Source organism: Durio zibethinus, chromosome 23, assembly GCF_047325235.1.
Source record: "Durio zibethinus cultivar Kanyao isolate XHJ-2024 chromosome 23, ASM4732523v1, whole genome shotgun sequence".
NCBI lineage: Eukaryota > Viridiplantae > Streptophyta > Magnoliopsida > Malvales > Malvaceae > Durio > Durio zibethinus.
The window spans coordinates 6797532-6811814 of record NC_143184.1 but is presented as its reverse complement, the minus strand read 5'-3'; the positions used below and the strand labels follow the sequence as shown (position 1 = coordinate 6811814).

At 33.4% G+C, this 14283-nt stretch overlaps 3 protein-coding genes across 7 annotated transcripts; 2 read left to right on the top strand and 1 right to left on the bottom strand.

Moving 5' to 3' along the window:
• Positions 1 to 837: 837 nt before the first annotated feature.
• LOC111313477 (protein XRI1-like) lies at positions 838 to 4852 on the top strand. Of its 5 annotated transcripts, XM_022914162.2 has the most exons (10): positions 872 to 993; positions 1099 to 1219; positions 2034 to 2089; positions 2172 to 2291; positions 2387 to 2526; positions 3200 to 3263; positions 3353 to 3455; positions 3536 to 3576; positions 3731 to 3820; positions 4109 to 4852. In XM_022914162.2, the coding sequence occupies exons 2-10, from the start codon at positions 1200 to 1202 to the stop codon at positions 4384 to 4386; spliced, it is 912 nt and encodes a 303-aa protein (XP_022769897.1). In that variant the 5' UTR covers positions 872 to 993; positions 1099 to 1199; the 3' UTR covers positions 4387 to 4852. The 5 variants fall into 5 exon arrangements, with proteins under 5 accessions (XP_022769896.1, XP_022769897.1, XP_089608814.1 ...); XM_022914161.2 differs by having other exon boundaries at positions 838 to 1219; XM_089752688.1 differs by lacking the exon at positions 872 to 993 and having other exon boundaries at positions 1063 to 1219; positions 3737 to 3820.
• Positions 4853 to 6520: 1668 nt separating this feature from the next.
• LOC111313098 (uncharacterized) lies at positions 6521 to 7734 on the bottom strand. Its single transcript, XM_022913810.2, has one exon. It carries the CDS (start codon positions 7663 to 7665, stop codon positions 6637 to 6639), a length of 1029 nt encoding a protein of 342 aa, XP_022769545.2. The 5' UTR covers positions 7666 to 7734; the 3' UTR covers positions 6521 to 6636.
• A 2703-nt stretch (positions 7735 to 10437) lies between these two features.
• LOC111313476 (uncharacterized) lies at positions 10438 to 11493 on the top strand. The gene is made up of 4 exons (XM_022914159.2): positions 10438 to 10629; positions 10714 to 10764; positions 10875 to 10980; positions 11103 to 11493. The coding sequence occupies exons 2-4, from the start codon at positions 10758 to 10760 to the stop codon at positions 11203 to 11205; spliced, it is 216 nt and encodes a 71-aa protein (XP_022769894.1). The 5' UTR covers positions 10438 to 10629; positions 10714 to 10757; the 3' UTR covers positions 11206 to 11493.
• Positions 11494 to 14283: the final 2790 nt, after the last annotated feature.

Below are 14283 nucleotides of genomic sequence, written 5' to 3'. Positions count from 1 at the left end.
ATTTCATTCATCCAATGGCAAAATCAAGGGGCCCACTTTTTTAATCGGGGTCAGTGAGGGAAAGAAAGTGACCCATCTTAACTATAGTCACGGACACCAACAGTTCTATGATAATGCGAAGAATAAAATATTTTTATTTTACTTTTTTACAATATGTTATTTTTGTATTTGTATTTGATTTGAGATAAATTTTTTTTAAATTTTTATTTTCATGAAAAAATTTTATTTAATAAGTATGAATTATTTTGTATATATAATTATTTAAAACAAATAAGAAATAAATATTAAAATATTTTATATTTATTAAAATAAATAATGAATATATATTATATTTATTTAATATATAAATAAGAGACTAATATTATATTATTTATTTTCTTGATGAATATTTTAGCATCCTACTCACCTTTATCATCAACTTCAATTTTTATATCCATATTTGTTTTTATTAACATAAAAAATCAAAATTTTCATCAAAATTGATATCATTAATTATTTTATTATGTTTCCATAATTAAAGATGCATTAAAAAATTAATATTTGATGCACTTTATATTTATTTTTAAATATTTGATTATTTTATTTGATTTATTAATAAAATATTTGATAGTGTATAATATATATTTAATATTAATTTATATTAAAAAATATTAATGTTTAATATAAATATTTTATATTGTCAACAATCCTATTATAACATTTGATTAATGAATAAAATAAAAAATAATTAGATTTTAAATTTGACCCTTAAAAATGCTTTATCTGTTTTTGCTTAATGGCTGTGATGATGTGAGTATATATTGGAGAGAGTAATTAATAAACCAAAAAAAAAAAATCATATGAAAGGGGAAAAGAGGAAAATCACAAGAGAGAGAAGAAGGGGTCGGCACTTTTTTTGTCGCAACCGCAGATGTTATAGCACGCATCTCAGGCAAAAGGCAAAAGGCAAAAGCGAGGCTGTGGAGTTGCTGCTTCTGCTGCTAGTGCTTTATAGTAAATAAATATTCTATATTTTATTAATATTTATAAATGCATTTGTTGTTGGTGGATTTGATTTGGTAAATAGTAAAAAAAAAAGATTGTCCATCTCTGTGTAAGGACTACTTTTGATGCTGTTGTTGAAGAAGTGAAGACTGAGAAAAAAAATAAAGGAAAAAAGAGGGTGTGATTTGGTTCAGTTCTGAAGGGAAGTTGAAGAAATGGATTACAACAATGATCAGTTAATTTCTTTCGCTTTGCTGTCTTTTGGTTTTAAAATGCCTATTTTTCTGATGATTGTTTCTGGGTTTTTCTTTTTAGTTTTTATGATAGTTTATTTGCAATTTTTGGGGATGAATGATGGTTTTTCTCAAGTGAGTATTTGCTTAATTTTAAGCTTTTATGGATTAAATGCTCCATTTGGGAAATGGGTTTGCTTGGGTTTTTTTCCTTTGATTTTTGAATTGGGGATATGATGGATTTGTACTGTGTACTGTAACTGTTGAGAGAGTAAAGGTGTGGGCTCTGAATAAAATGGTGGGTCACATTTTTTTAAGTTTTTTTCGTCCTCCCTTTTTTGTTCTTTTTATTAGCTTAAACATCGATGCTGTTCTTGATAGGGATTATGATCCCCTTTCCTCCTTGCTAGATCTAAATGGTACATATATCCTTTTCATTATTCTACATGTGATGTTTGTTTGTGTTACTATTATTGGATCCAATGCTTCAATTTTACTTTTTTCCTTTTTCTTTTTATTGTTTTACTTGTGAGGTGGAAATGTTACTGTTGCTGTTTTTCATCTGGATAATATTCCATTCCCTTTTTACCCCTTATGTCTATGTAACTTTATGGATTATGTTGGTGATTTAGTTCCTACCTTATTTGTTGGAATCCCATGTAAGATTTTGCTTAATGCTGGTAAGATATAACATGGATTCCACTTTTAGGTAAAGCATTGGATGATTCGTTGTGAAGTCCATCTCAATTGGCTCTTTGTTTTGGCCTGAATATTATTTAGCTATATTTTTTATGTTTATTCTTTGATTGGTGGCAGGGAGCCTTGGAATTGGCACGGGGAGAATTATGGCGTTCAAAGGAACTCCAATTTTGGTAAGTTATGACCTCAGATGCTGATTATTTCAAGTCAATATATTTAAAGTAACCAAGTGATGTCTGAATAACGTCTGAGCAGATGCCTCCCAAGGTGTATGGACTCAAGCGGCCTTGAATGAGGAAGACCTTTCCTACATGTTTGATGAAACAACCCCTGTTAAGGAATGTGGGGATCTGTCATACCATGTTACTTATAATGGTAAGCTTTGTTCCTTGATATTCTTTGAAACTTTCTTGTCTTTATGATAGCTGTTCTTCTCTTTCCTTTAAAAGTAATAGGATTGTGAACTTCAGATAATACAATCAAGGAACCAGAGGACAAGAGGGAGACCTCTTCTCAAGTTAAAAGGCGTAGAATGCTTCAATTTGACACTCATGCAGTAGATTCTTTCCTCATCTGTGAAGAGATGCCATCTACATTCCTAAAATCAAGAGTGAGTGTTAGATAACATTTTTATTCCCGAGAACATGAAGCATGCCATATTTTCCATCCTGCTATCTTTCAACTTTGTTTGAAAATTTTTGACATGGATTCATATGCTACATGTAGAACCTGATGTTATAAAACATATCAGTAAATCGCAAGTTGTTTTATATTACTGAGAAAGAAAACTCTATCGTCCACATCATTTTGTGCATCCTCTTTTAAAGTATATCTACTGGCCACAGGTTGCTGATATTTTCAAAATTTGAGTTTATATTTGATGCACTGACAGTGTATAAACTCTATACACGGTCACTAAACCATAGATTGCCACATCATTAATGAGCAAATTTCAAAAAATTAGAAGTCCTAAAACGTAAAATATTAAAAGTTGATTTTAATTTATTTTTAAGTACTTCTCAACTTTCAAATTTACTCATTAATTATGTGGCAATCTGTGATTCACTGAAAACCCCTAAAAATTTTATCTTTTCTATTATTCATTCATTATTTATAACAAGTTCTAGAGTTCTGCCTATCTGGTGGCTTTTCAAAAATATACACGTTGGATCTATGTTGAGTTACTTTCTCATGAGATGCAATCAAAACTTTTGAATATTGGTTAAAATGTAACATGATTATTACCATGTTTTTGTTTATTTGTTTCTTCTTTCCATGCTTAGGAGAGGGATGACTCGATTGAAGAGGTTTTACCTGATGCATCTCAGTGGGTTGCTGGATTTTCAGGTTTCTCTTGCAAGTCCATTTTCGTGCAAATAATAATCAACTTGAATCAAATGCGTACTTGGGTTTTTAATCATAACAAAATATTGCAGAAGATGCATCAGCTTCCAGTTATGAGGGCATAGATCAGTCGTGTGAAAGGTGGCTTGCTGACTATTTAAATGATGCGGAGATGCTTCTTAGCTCTGATGATATGTATGCTTCTGTGGACTTTCAACATTTTTGTTTGATCATAGTATTAATATATTCTGACATCTTTATAATGTGAGATTCAGGAATCTTACTGGGGCATCTGATGTTCATATTGATATTTCAGGTACATGACTCCTTTTCTTTTGAAGAAATTTTCTGTGCATTGTTGTTAACTTCGTTTTTTGTTTTCAAAATGTCTTGTGTGTCATCTCTCTCTCTCTCTCTCTAAGTTGCACATTATCTTTACTTCATTTTGAAACTTGATTCTCTGTTAATAGAGACAGCATTGTGCAATGCCCAACCTGAGTCTGGTGCTCATGCTGTTCAAAAGCAGGCAACTCGAACTCCTCAAAATGTTGTTTTCAAAGGTAACCTATCTATTATTGTTTCTCTCATTCTTGTTTATATCTGTTAAATTTGCTTTCCCTTCTGTTTTTTATGTTTTAGTCTGTTTTATCTCCAGTATCAACCCATAAGAACATCCTCTTCCTCTGCTGTTGTTATAAAGGAAAAGTATGAGCCTAAATTAATCGTGTGTGCGTCTATTTCAAATACCATGTCCTTTAAGTAGGGTTTCAATGACCTACAATCATTTTAAATTAAAATTTAATTACTCTAAGTAAGATTAACTGTCAGATTGGATTTTGCTCATTTAGGTAGGAAGTCTTTCATACAAGCGCCCCCTGAGCTAGCATCTTCTGTTGCCTACCCATTTGCTTTCATTAAACCTTGTGGTTTCCATGGGGATGTTACCCTGAAGGATATAAACCAGCGAATTCAAACTCCACCATCATCAAAATCAAAACAAAGTAATGAAGATCTTGCTGCTGCTTTCCCAACCTCTGCTTTTTCTGGGAAGCCTGTTGTTGGCAAAACTAAAATTCGTACTGAAGGAGGAAAAGGAAGCATCACAATTATGAGAACCAAAGGCTAAGTAGATAAGTTTGCTTCTGAACTTTCTTTTTTTAGTGGCCCTTTGATCTCCCTCTCAATTAAATCTGGTGGTAGAGTATCTCCATATTATTCCTGGGTCAAACTAGTATAGAAGCTGATACTACATTTTTTTTTTTGTTGGACGTCTCGGAAATCATAATACTCATCAAAGTATTTTTGTTTCCTCGTAGTATTCTAGGTGTCTAATTGTTGTTTTATACGTTGCTTTATTTTTAGGCTATAAATGGAAGTCATGATGTTTGAGATCCACCTATTCTTCTTTTGGTTTCGAGAAAAGACCTAATTAATGCTTTTGCTGAGCAGAACTTGTGTATTCACATGGTATATCTAGATGATATATTTTACATGTAGTGGAAGCATAAGCTCGTACTGTTGTACCAACTCTTTCTCTCTCTCTCTCTCTCTCTCTCCAAGTCAATGACAACATTAGTGTATTGCTGTGTAAATGGTCATTACTCATTGGCATCAAATTTTATGTTGTCTCGCATCTTTTGGTAATGCATGTCTCTGCTTAAACCTATATTTGGTATGTTTTATAATATAGGTGCCTTTGCCTGATATTATGTTCTGATCAATGGGGTGATTGAATTTGAGTTCTGAAACAGTAGATGGCTAGTTGTCTGGTGTTGATACTCATGTCTCAGAAGGATTTGGAGTTCCAAATTCCAACATACGTGTGATTTCTTTTTTTCTTTTACCTTGGAGGCCGAACTCATTGTCATGTTGAGGAAGTACCTTAGATAGGAATCATATTGTTTTGCTGTAGTCCTTTCTGGTTATACATAAACAGCACTAGTTTTTTAGGTGTCTTCACACCTGGTTAAGCTTTAATACCAAGCTTGGAGATAATGGTAACTTTTTGCAAATTTTCTGCCTGAACGATTGGGTAGGATTTTTCATTCATGCATTATTCACTTAATTTCTTATCACGAGGAAAACTTCAATGAAACAATGTCAGTGTCTTGATCCTTTTTCTTTATTCAGATTTGCCCTTTATAGGTTAAAGTGAATTTTGCACCGTGTTCAGCTATCTATAAACTGCTTCTGTCGACTTCTCGACAATTTCGGCCAAGCATGTTGTTTTCCTTTCCCCTTTATTTCACTCAAATCTAAGGTTGATTCCATTCTTTTTCATCGAACCTTGTGTATTTTGATGAAGCTATTTCATTCAATTTGACACCAAATTTCTGCATGGGCTTATGGCTAGAGATCTAGATAACAAGGGACTTAACTCAGAAGTTTTTGTTACATAAGAGGCCGTAGCTTGGGAATAAGGGATTGGTCGCAGGTATTGGGATTTGAACTTAATACATGTTGGATGTCATCTCTTAAAGTTAATTGCATAGACTAATTAAATTAAGTTTTGAGTTTACTTAACACTAAATTTAAGTGTGATAAAAACTAAAAATATGGAGTGAAAGACTTTTGATTTAATAATGCCCTGGGCTTTTTCCAAATGGATATGAATGTCGGGCATTCACTTGTATACCAAGGAATTTCATATTTTGGGTTGGGAACGTAATTGAAATGAGTTTTGATCTAAAAATGGCAAGTTGGGTTCTTTTTCATTACAGTGGCTGTCTCATAGGAAATTGAGTCGAAAGATTTAGCATGCTCGTTATCTGAAAGGCTTTAAACCGAATCGGAAAAAACAAAGGACTCTGGAAGACAGTGCTACACACTTTTCATGGCTGTTGTGTCCAAAAGTTAAGGCCGCAAGTAGCGTGATGAAGCAGCCTCTGGCCTCTGGCATTTGGGCTTCAACATATTTTAAATGCTTTGGAATCAAGGTCCCATGTCCTCGTAACTCTGGCAAGTGTATTTTGATGTGGAAATCGGAATGATTGAAGTTTGTGAAAGCTGTTTTAAGTATCGTGAACTGTTTTCTAAGCTTTGATTTCTTGCTTATTTTCTTGAAATCTTGATGAATGCATCTAAGCAAATCTATCCATGGTTCATCTTTAAACATGGAAAAAGAGAACTTGTTAGTGAGAAATCAAATAAGCCTAGATTATTATTTTACTTATTTTAGCAATAATAATCATTCATTGCAATCCCAGAAGGGACAAACCTAAAGACCAACCAAAAATTGGAAGAAGTAGAAGAAAGTGGGAAGAGAAGTAATGTTTAAACAATTTCTTCACAATCATAGATGGGAGATGATTTAAACCTTATGACATTGAAAAAGAATTACCAAAATTGAAAAGAAGTAAGAACTGGATAAAAGAAATCAAAAGATATCAAGGATTTCCAGGATGAAGCCGTTGCAAAGCGGACAGTTCCCTCTCTGAACCAAAAGCTCCCTTGAACAAAGCCGACAAAACGTATGACCACAGGGAATTAACGCCGCACCTTTATGCCTAACCATGCACACACAACAAGTGTGCTCGATTCCGCCACTCGCTTCCACTACATCTTCTTCCTCTTCCTCCTCCTCCTCTTCTTCCTCGACGTACTCGTCATCGTCGTCGCCCATCCCGTATGTCGATCCCGTTTCCCCCAACAAATCCATCAACGACATCTTTACTGGCTCCTCAGCCGCACCCGCTTCTGCTGCTGCTTGTTCCGCTGAGGCTGCAGCAGCTGCTGCCGCTTCCGCTGCTTCCTGTGCAGCCACTGCTTCTCTGGCAGACAATGTCCTCTCCCGCAATGCCGCTCCCAGTTGGCGCGATCCATCAAGTGCCACAGGAGAGTTGTCGTCGTCGATGCTGTCAACGTCGTTTCCGTCAGTGTCCGAGGCAGGAAAACGAGTGGAATGATGGCGGGTAATTTGTGGCCTGAAGCTTCTCGAGGGTGGACATTGGCTCGGCATGCTGACATCCACCCAATCATCGTGATCCGTCTGAGTCGGATTGTTCACGAACCGAACGGAACCCTTCCGCGACAATTGCAACCGAGAGTTCACAACCGGTGGATCAGATACCGAGGCATGTTCATCTCCATCCTCAATGTGGGTCGAGTCAGCAGAGTTAGAACGAAACGAACCGCGCCGCGAGAACTGGGATTTGCTACTATGAACATTCACATCGGAAGCTGGGATAGGAACCGAGGAGGTCCAAGCGGACCCCGCTCGCTTGAGCCGGAGCTTTTCCCGAAACGTTTTCCAACTCTTCTTGTCCTTGTTAGACCCATCGTCTCGTGTAATATCCAGAAGCGTACGGTTGTGGGTCGTTGGTGGTTCAGACCGTTTGGTGTTTCGCAAAACGTCGTCGAGAGATAGACCAGCCAGATTGTTCCGGCCATTGTCAACCGCTGACATCTGCTTAAAAGCGTGAGCCTCCGGTTACCACTTTCTATTGCATTACAGTTAAATATATATATATATATATATATTGTACTTGTTTAAGATTAGTAATGAGTAAAAGTTATTGGATAAATGGATACCTTAAGATTGAACTCTGGTGAAATTTTTCACAGCTTTCAATTATTCACCTGTAAAAGAAAACAAAAGCAAAATACAACTTCCAGTAAATAAATTTATTTGTTTTCTTAATCTAATATGAGATAACAATCATATTTTCTTCGGTTTCCTTTTTTTTTATCCCAAAATAAAATATTACTATTAAAAATAAAAGAAGGATTATATTATTAAAAAAATAAAATGGGGCACCCACCCAAAAGGACTTCCTTTGTCTAAACAAATATCCTTCTCTCTCTCTCTCTCTTTTTTTTTTTATAATAATCTGTCTTTCTTAGATTTCTGGTTTTGGTTTTGTTTTAATTTGTTTTCAATGGAGAGTTTGGACTTTGGAGGGGGAGGAATAGAGAATGAAAGATAAAAGGAGAGAGTTTGTGACAATTGAGCGAGTCTCATGGGAAACACGAGGGGCCTTTTCCTTAATTCCCTACCTTCGCGGAAAGTAAATGAAGCTGGAATTTTACTAATAACTCCCCCTTCCCATTTCATTTTCAGTTTTTTTTTTTTTTTTTTCTGGAATATGTATATTATTTATGTTCCTATTTATTTTATTTTTTATTATTAAAAACATTTAATATATAATCTGTTATTTTTTTATTTTATCAGTGTAACTGTATAATTAAAAGATTGATGCATATATTTAAATTATACTTGATAATTCATATTTTTATGTTGTATTTGATATTTATAATAATATGAATTATTAAAATATAAACACGATATGAATTAATCTTTCTATTCCATTTTCATTGTTCATCTTTTCTTTTTAGGATATCTTAAAATTATGTTTTTTTTTTAATATATAAAACTCTTATCTTTAATATTTTAAAAATATTTTTTATGATTTTTTATTTTTTAATATTAAAAATTATGAAACTTTAATTTTATAAAAAAAAAATTAATCTTAATATTAAATACATTAAAGCCAAAGGTTTTTTCTTAAACTCTATGAAAGTCAATACAAAACAAATAAATTGGGATTGAAGGAGTATAAAATGTATTTAAATTCTAAACACGAATATGTCATATTTATTATATGTGTTACATGTGACACGATACGATTAACACATATATAATTAATTTATTTAATCACGATAAGAATAAACACAAATAATATGAATATATACAAATATATACGACTAATACATATATACACTAATATACATGATTAATACGAATATATATAAAAACACGATTAAAATAATATATAACTATAAATTATCTATAATTTATAATTTAATAAACTTGACATATCACTTGCATATTAAAAAAAATAAAACAATTGATACCCATTTAATATATTTTAAAATTTTAATATATTGTACAATTATATTAGTTTGCATTATCAAATTCAAAATGATGAACTATTAAATATTAAATAATAAAATAATAATATACAAGACTAATATTAATATTTCTATTGTATTTATATTATTAATGTAAAAATAATTTTATAATAGATATTAAATGAGTATCATAATTAGATGTTTAAAATTATTTTTATATAGTATTGAAAAACTAATTAAGTATCATAATTAAAACAATTAAAAAAGTAAAATAATCTTTATATATTTATATTAAATTAAAATAAATATTAAAAATATGTTAAACGTGTACTCATATAATAAAATTAAATTGAATTTTTTTGTTATCGTGTCATATGTTAAACATAAATACGTATGGCATGTTTTATCTAAATATATTTTTGTGTCTTACATGTATTTAAACGTATTTTTCGTATCACAAATAATAAACATGAAACACATTTTTTAAAAATATATATATAATTTTTTTGTATCTTATCACTATGTCATATTTAAAATTATCATATATACTTTAAACTAATCTAAAACAGTAAAAATCAATATAATAAAAATATATATCAAATTTTTAAACTTTATTTATGGTATTTGCATATTAAATAATAATATTTTTTAATAATATTTTATGAGATTAAAGTGTGACTGAATCAAATTTATGGCCAATAAATGTTCCATTAAAAAATTGGAAACTTGAACTCAATCCCTTTAAAACTAAACAAAACTTACAAAGCCTATGCTCAAAATTTTATATATTAATGATGAAAAGATATTACTATTTATGTATGATGTAAAAATATATTTTATATTACAATATTAATGCCTAAGCTTAGATTTTGAAAATCAATCTCGCGCCAAACTACATCTCAATTCTATTCATAGTACTAATGTCTATTCTTTTTATTCCAATTTGAACTTGATTTTATTTTTTAAATTTTAAATTTAAATGAATTAAAAATTTAAATTTGGATAATTTTCATTTTTTTTGAAGCTTTCGAGTTTAGTACATTTATTATTTATAAGATAAAAATAAATAAAGGCATAGAGCTTTCTTCTTGTTGGAAAATCTGGATCCAAACTTCACTCAGGATCAATAAACAATAGGAAGCGTAATCAATACAGGAGCAGATAAAAGAAAGCCCAGAATAAACAGAATCGAAATCCAAAGTTCAATACCGAGAGCAAGCGGTCAAAAAAAGTCTCCTTAAAATCGGACGGTGAGGAATACATTACCACTCGTAAACGTTGGAATCAAATTTTCCATAAATCTACGGGCTGAAATTGGCATCCAGCTAATTAATTAATAAATTATGGTTAGTACACGTAAGAACAGAATATGTGCGGCTTCTCGAGTCTTCCATAGATCCATTGGCTAACAACAACTCTTTCTTTTAGTCCTTTCGCTTCTTTCCTAAAGTCCACGCCTTCCTTCTTCTCTTCTTCACAAAAAATTCCAGTTCCCTTTCTCTTTTGTCTCAATCAAAGGGTATTTTTCTCTCTCATTCTCTCAATTGTTTCATTTTTTGACTTTTATTGTTTAATTGAGCTATCTGTTGTGTGAATTTTTCAGGGTTGAATCTTCGCTGGTCGTTACTTCGTTTCCGAGAATCAACGATGACTCATATCCTTTTAATTTGTTTGATTAATGAATAATTCGTAATTTTTGGGGAATTAATTGTAAAAAAAAAATTGGGTATTCCTGCTATTGTTAATTCTTTAACTTAAGCTAACGTGGTAACCAGAGAGATCGAGATCGAGAAAGGGCTCAAGCCAGAGTAGCCAACAAAGGCAAGAATGTCAAGGATGATGGGTTAACCCCTGAACAACGCCGTGAAAGGTTACCTCTTTTCTTTTTTTTTTTCCTTTTAATTTTCTTTATTTTGTAAAATTCAGTCTAATTTTGCGTCTTCTTTTTCCTTACTGATTTTGGGAATTGTGCCAATTTTTCTGTATGGGCAGAGACGCAAAGGCCTTGCAAGAAAAAGCGGCAAAGAAGGCGGCGCAGGCGGCTGCTGGAGGGAACAATTCGGGCGGCGGTGCTGGAAGTAAAAACAAGAAATAATAATGTAACGATTTTGAGATGATTAAGGGTGGAGCGTAAAGATAGTGTTTATATTATGTCTGATTGGGGAATCAGATCTTTGGGTTTCTATGAGGATTTCTGTGTCTTTGTCTGTGTCGTTTTAAGGTTAAAAACTTTTGGGCTGTTTGTTTAAGTGGCATTAATTGTTGAGTGTTGATTTTTACATGTTCTATCACGTATTTAGCAGTATGCAATTTGATGCCTTTCTATGTTTTAAACCGTAATTGTCGATTCCCCTTCAATAAAAATCCCCTTCATTTTTTATCATCTTGTCCGTCTGATTGTTATCCTTTTTATTGCATAGTGCTGATGTGATTTTCTTAATCTTAATCTAAGGTCCCCTAACCCTTATGTTTACCGGATGATACTATATGCATAAGTTACCTCGAATACCGCAGCATCCTTTACTTTGAACCCCCAACTTTTTACGTCGAATCCCGCAATATCCATTACTTTGAATCCGCAACTTCCATGCACAAGCTCGAATGGTTGGAGCATTTGAGATTGGGTTCAATGGAGGAAAATTAGACAGCTTCTTACGCTTTAGAGGCATCAGACAAAGAGATCCCCTTATCACCTTGCATATTTATCATATGCATGGAGTACCTGAATAACATGATCCAGGACCTCCCCTAGGGCCTAATGTTCGCTGATGATATTATACTCTTCTCTAGAGCTGACAAACTAGGACAAATCCAGAATCCTGTTCTCAAGAAACACAGACAGGATCAATAGAGAGTAGATCACCAGCGGACTGAATATAAAGAGAACTAAAAATGGAAGCTATTCCCTCATACACATTCTAAATTTGCAGGTTGGAATGCTAATCTTTTGTCCCCAACAGGCAGAATGGTTTTTATCCAATCCACAATGGAAGCTATTCCCTCACACTACATGCAATGTAAGGCCCTTCCTAGTGCTATCTGCCATGAGCTCGACAAGATCAAACAGAAAATTCCTATGGGGATGGACTGGAAATACCAGAAAACTCTACCTTTTAAGCTGGGAGGAAGTGACCAAAGAAAAAGAAAAGGTGGATTGAGACTAAAATCTAACAGAAACCAAGCTATATTAACCAAACGAGCATGGAGAATGATCCACAACCAAAATGACCTATGGGTTAGAACTCTAACGGGAAAATATCTTCATCACAGCAACAATATGGTAGTGAGACACGATGTGTCGGTCATATGGAAAGCCCTCAGCAGCTGCCAATATATTCTTGAAAGAGGGATTAGATGGACAATACAGGATGGAGCAAGAATTAGTTTTTGGGAGGATAACTGGACAGGGCTTGGAAAAATCAGAGCCCTTGTTGCTGGACCTCTCAATAAGGATGAGGAGAACATTACGGTTAAACAATTTAAGCAAGGCTTGGACTCAGAGCAACAACCGGTCTCTTTTGTTTTTCCTAGGGATATTATACAAACAATCCACAGTATCCCTTTTGCCATGTAAGAAGGAGGAGTAGATGCTATCTGCTGGAACTACTCCAATGATGGGGAATTCAATGAAAGTGCGTACAAACTTGCCCTCAATAGGGACATACAAACTGATAAGGTGGATAAGGATAGGTGGAGCTGGATCTGGCAACAAAAGATATCCCCAAAACTGAAATTTTTTGCGTGGCAATGCACCAGGAAAATCCTCCCTACGCGAGTCTTCCTTCGGTCAAGAGGTATAAATGTTCAAGAAAATTGCGCTTTTTGTAATGACCAAGAGGAGACGATCAATTACCTTCTGGCTGGGTGTCCCACGGCTAAGGTGTGGTGGGCCTCCCTTAACCATCCAATCCAATCTAGCCTGAGCAGTGGGGATGCTTGGGAGAAATGGATTAAAGCAAATGCTACTAGTAAAACTTGAATGCCGAACAAGTTAGTGCCTTGGAACACTGCTTTTATCTTCGTGTGCTAAGAGATTTGGAGGACAAGGAACTGGCTGATCTTTGGAGGCATACGAGTAGGCAACAACGTGGTTGAAAAAGCTTTGGATCATGCTACCGAATTTATGGCTCTGGCCAGACAAGTTAGAAAAGTTCCCATTATGTCCACCATCAGCATACAGTGGAAACCTCCAGCACAGGGATGGTTCAAGCTAAACACTGATGATAACTCCATAGGAAACCCAGACAAAGCAGGAGCAGAGCTATTCTTAGGAATCACGAAGGAAAATGGATTAAGGGAGTTTCCAGACACATTCCTAAAGCAACGAGTGTTGAAGCGGAACTATAAGCTTTACAGGATGGCATAATATGGCAAAGAATGAGGGAATTAGGAACTTAGATATTGAGATGGACGCTACCATTGTGATAAGCTTGATTTCCAATACTAAAACTATCAACTATCGCCTTAACACCCTCATCTCTTATTACAGGACTCTGTTGAAGACATTTCAATAGACAACGATGAAGCATATTTACCGTGACGGAATCGGTGTTTTGATGCATTGGCGTGGAATGACAAAGAAAGTCAACTTTAGCTCCGGAGCTTTGTATGGTGACTCTTGTTATTTTGTTCAATGATGCTCTTGCCTTTATTGCCCCAATTCTTCTTGATGAGAATTGTGGGGTTCTTACCTACCCTACTATGATTTAATTAATGCATGAACTCCTCTTTCGGATAAAAAAAAATCCAATTAATTAATGCATGAATTCCTTCTTTTGGATAAAAAAATATTGTTTGTGTATTGCTTTAATAGGGTTGTCAGATCATCCGATCTGCATGTTCAATTGTTCACTTCTATTTGGCACATTTCCTTAATAAAATCGTAAGTTTCTAACTATTTGTCGTATCGAATAAATTCGAGAATTTCATCTAAATTTAATTTAAAGAATTATTATTAATTTTTTTTGTTAGATATGATTAATTATTTAATTCAATCTATTTCATTTTTAAAAAAAATTCTAAGTTTGATTAGATATTTTTAAAAAGTAAATTCATGAATATAAAATCATAACTAGATTTAAAAATACAATTATGTGTGAGAAAAATTATAGCGCCCTTACATTATACATTTGAAAGATGATACAAACTTAATTTTATATTATCAAAAGCCTAA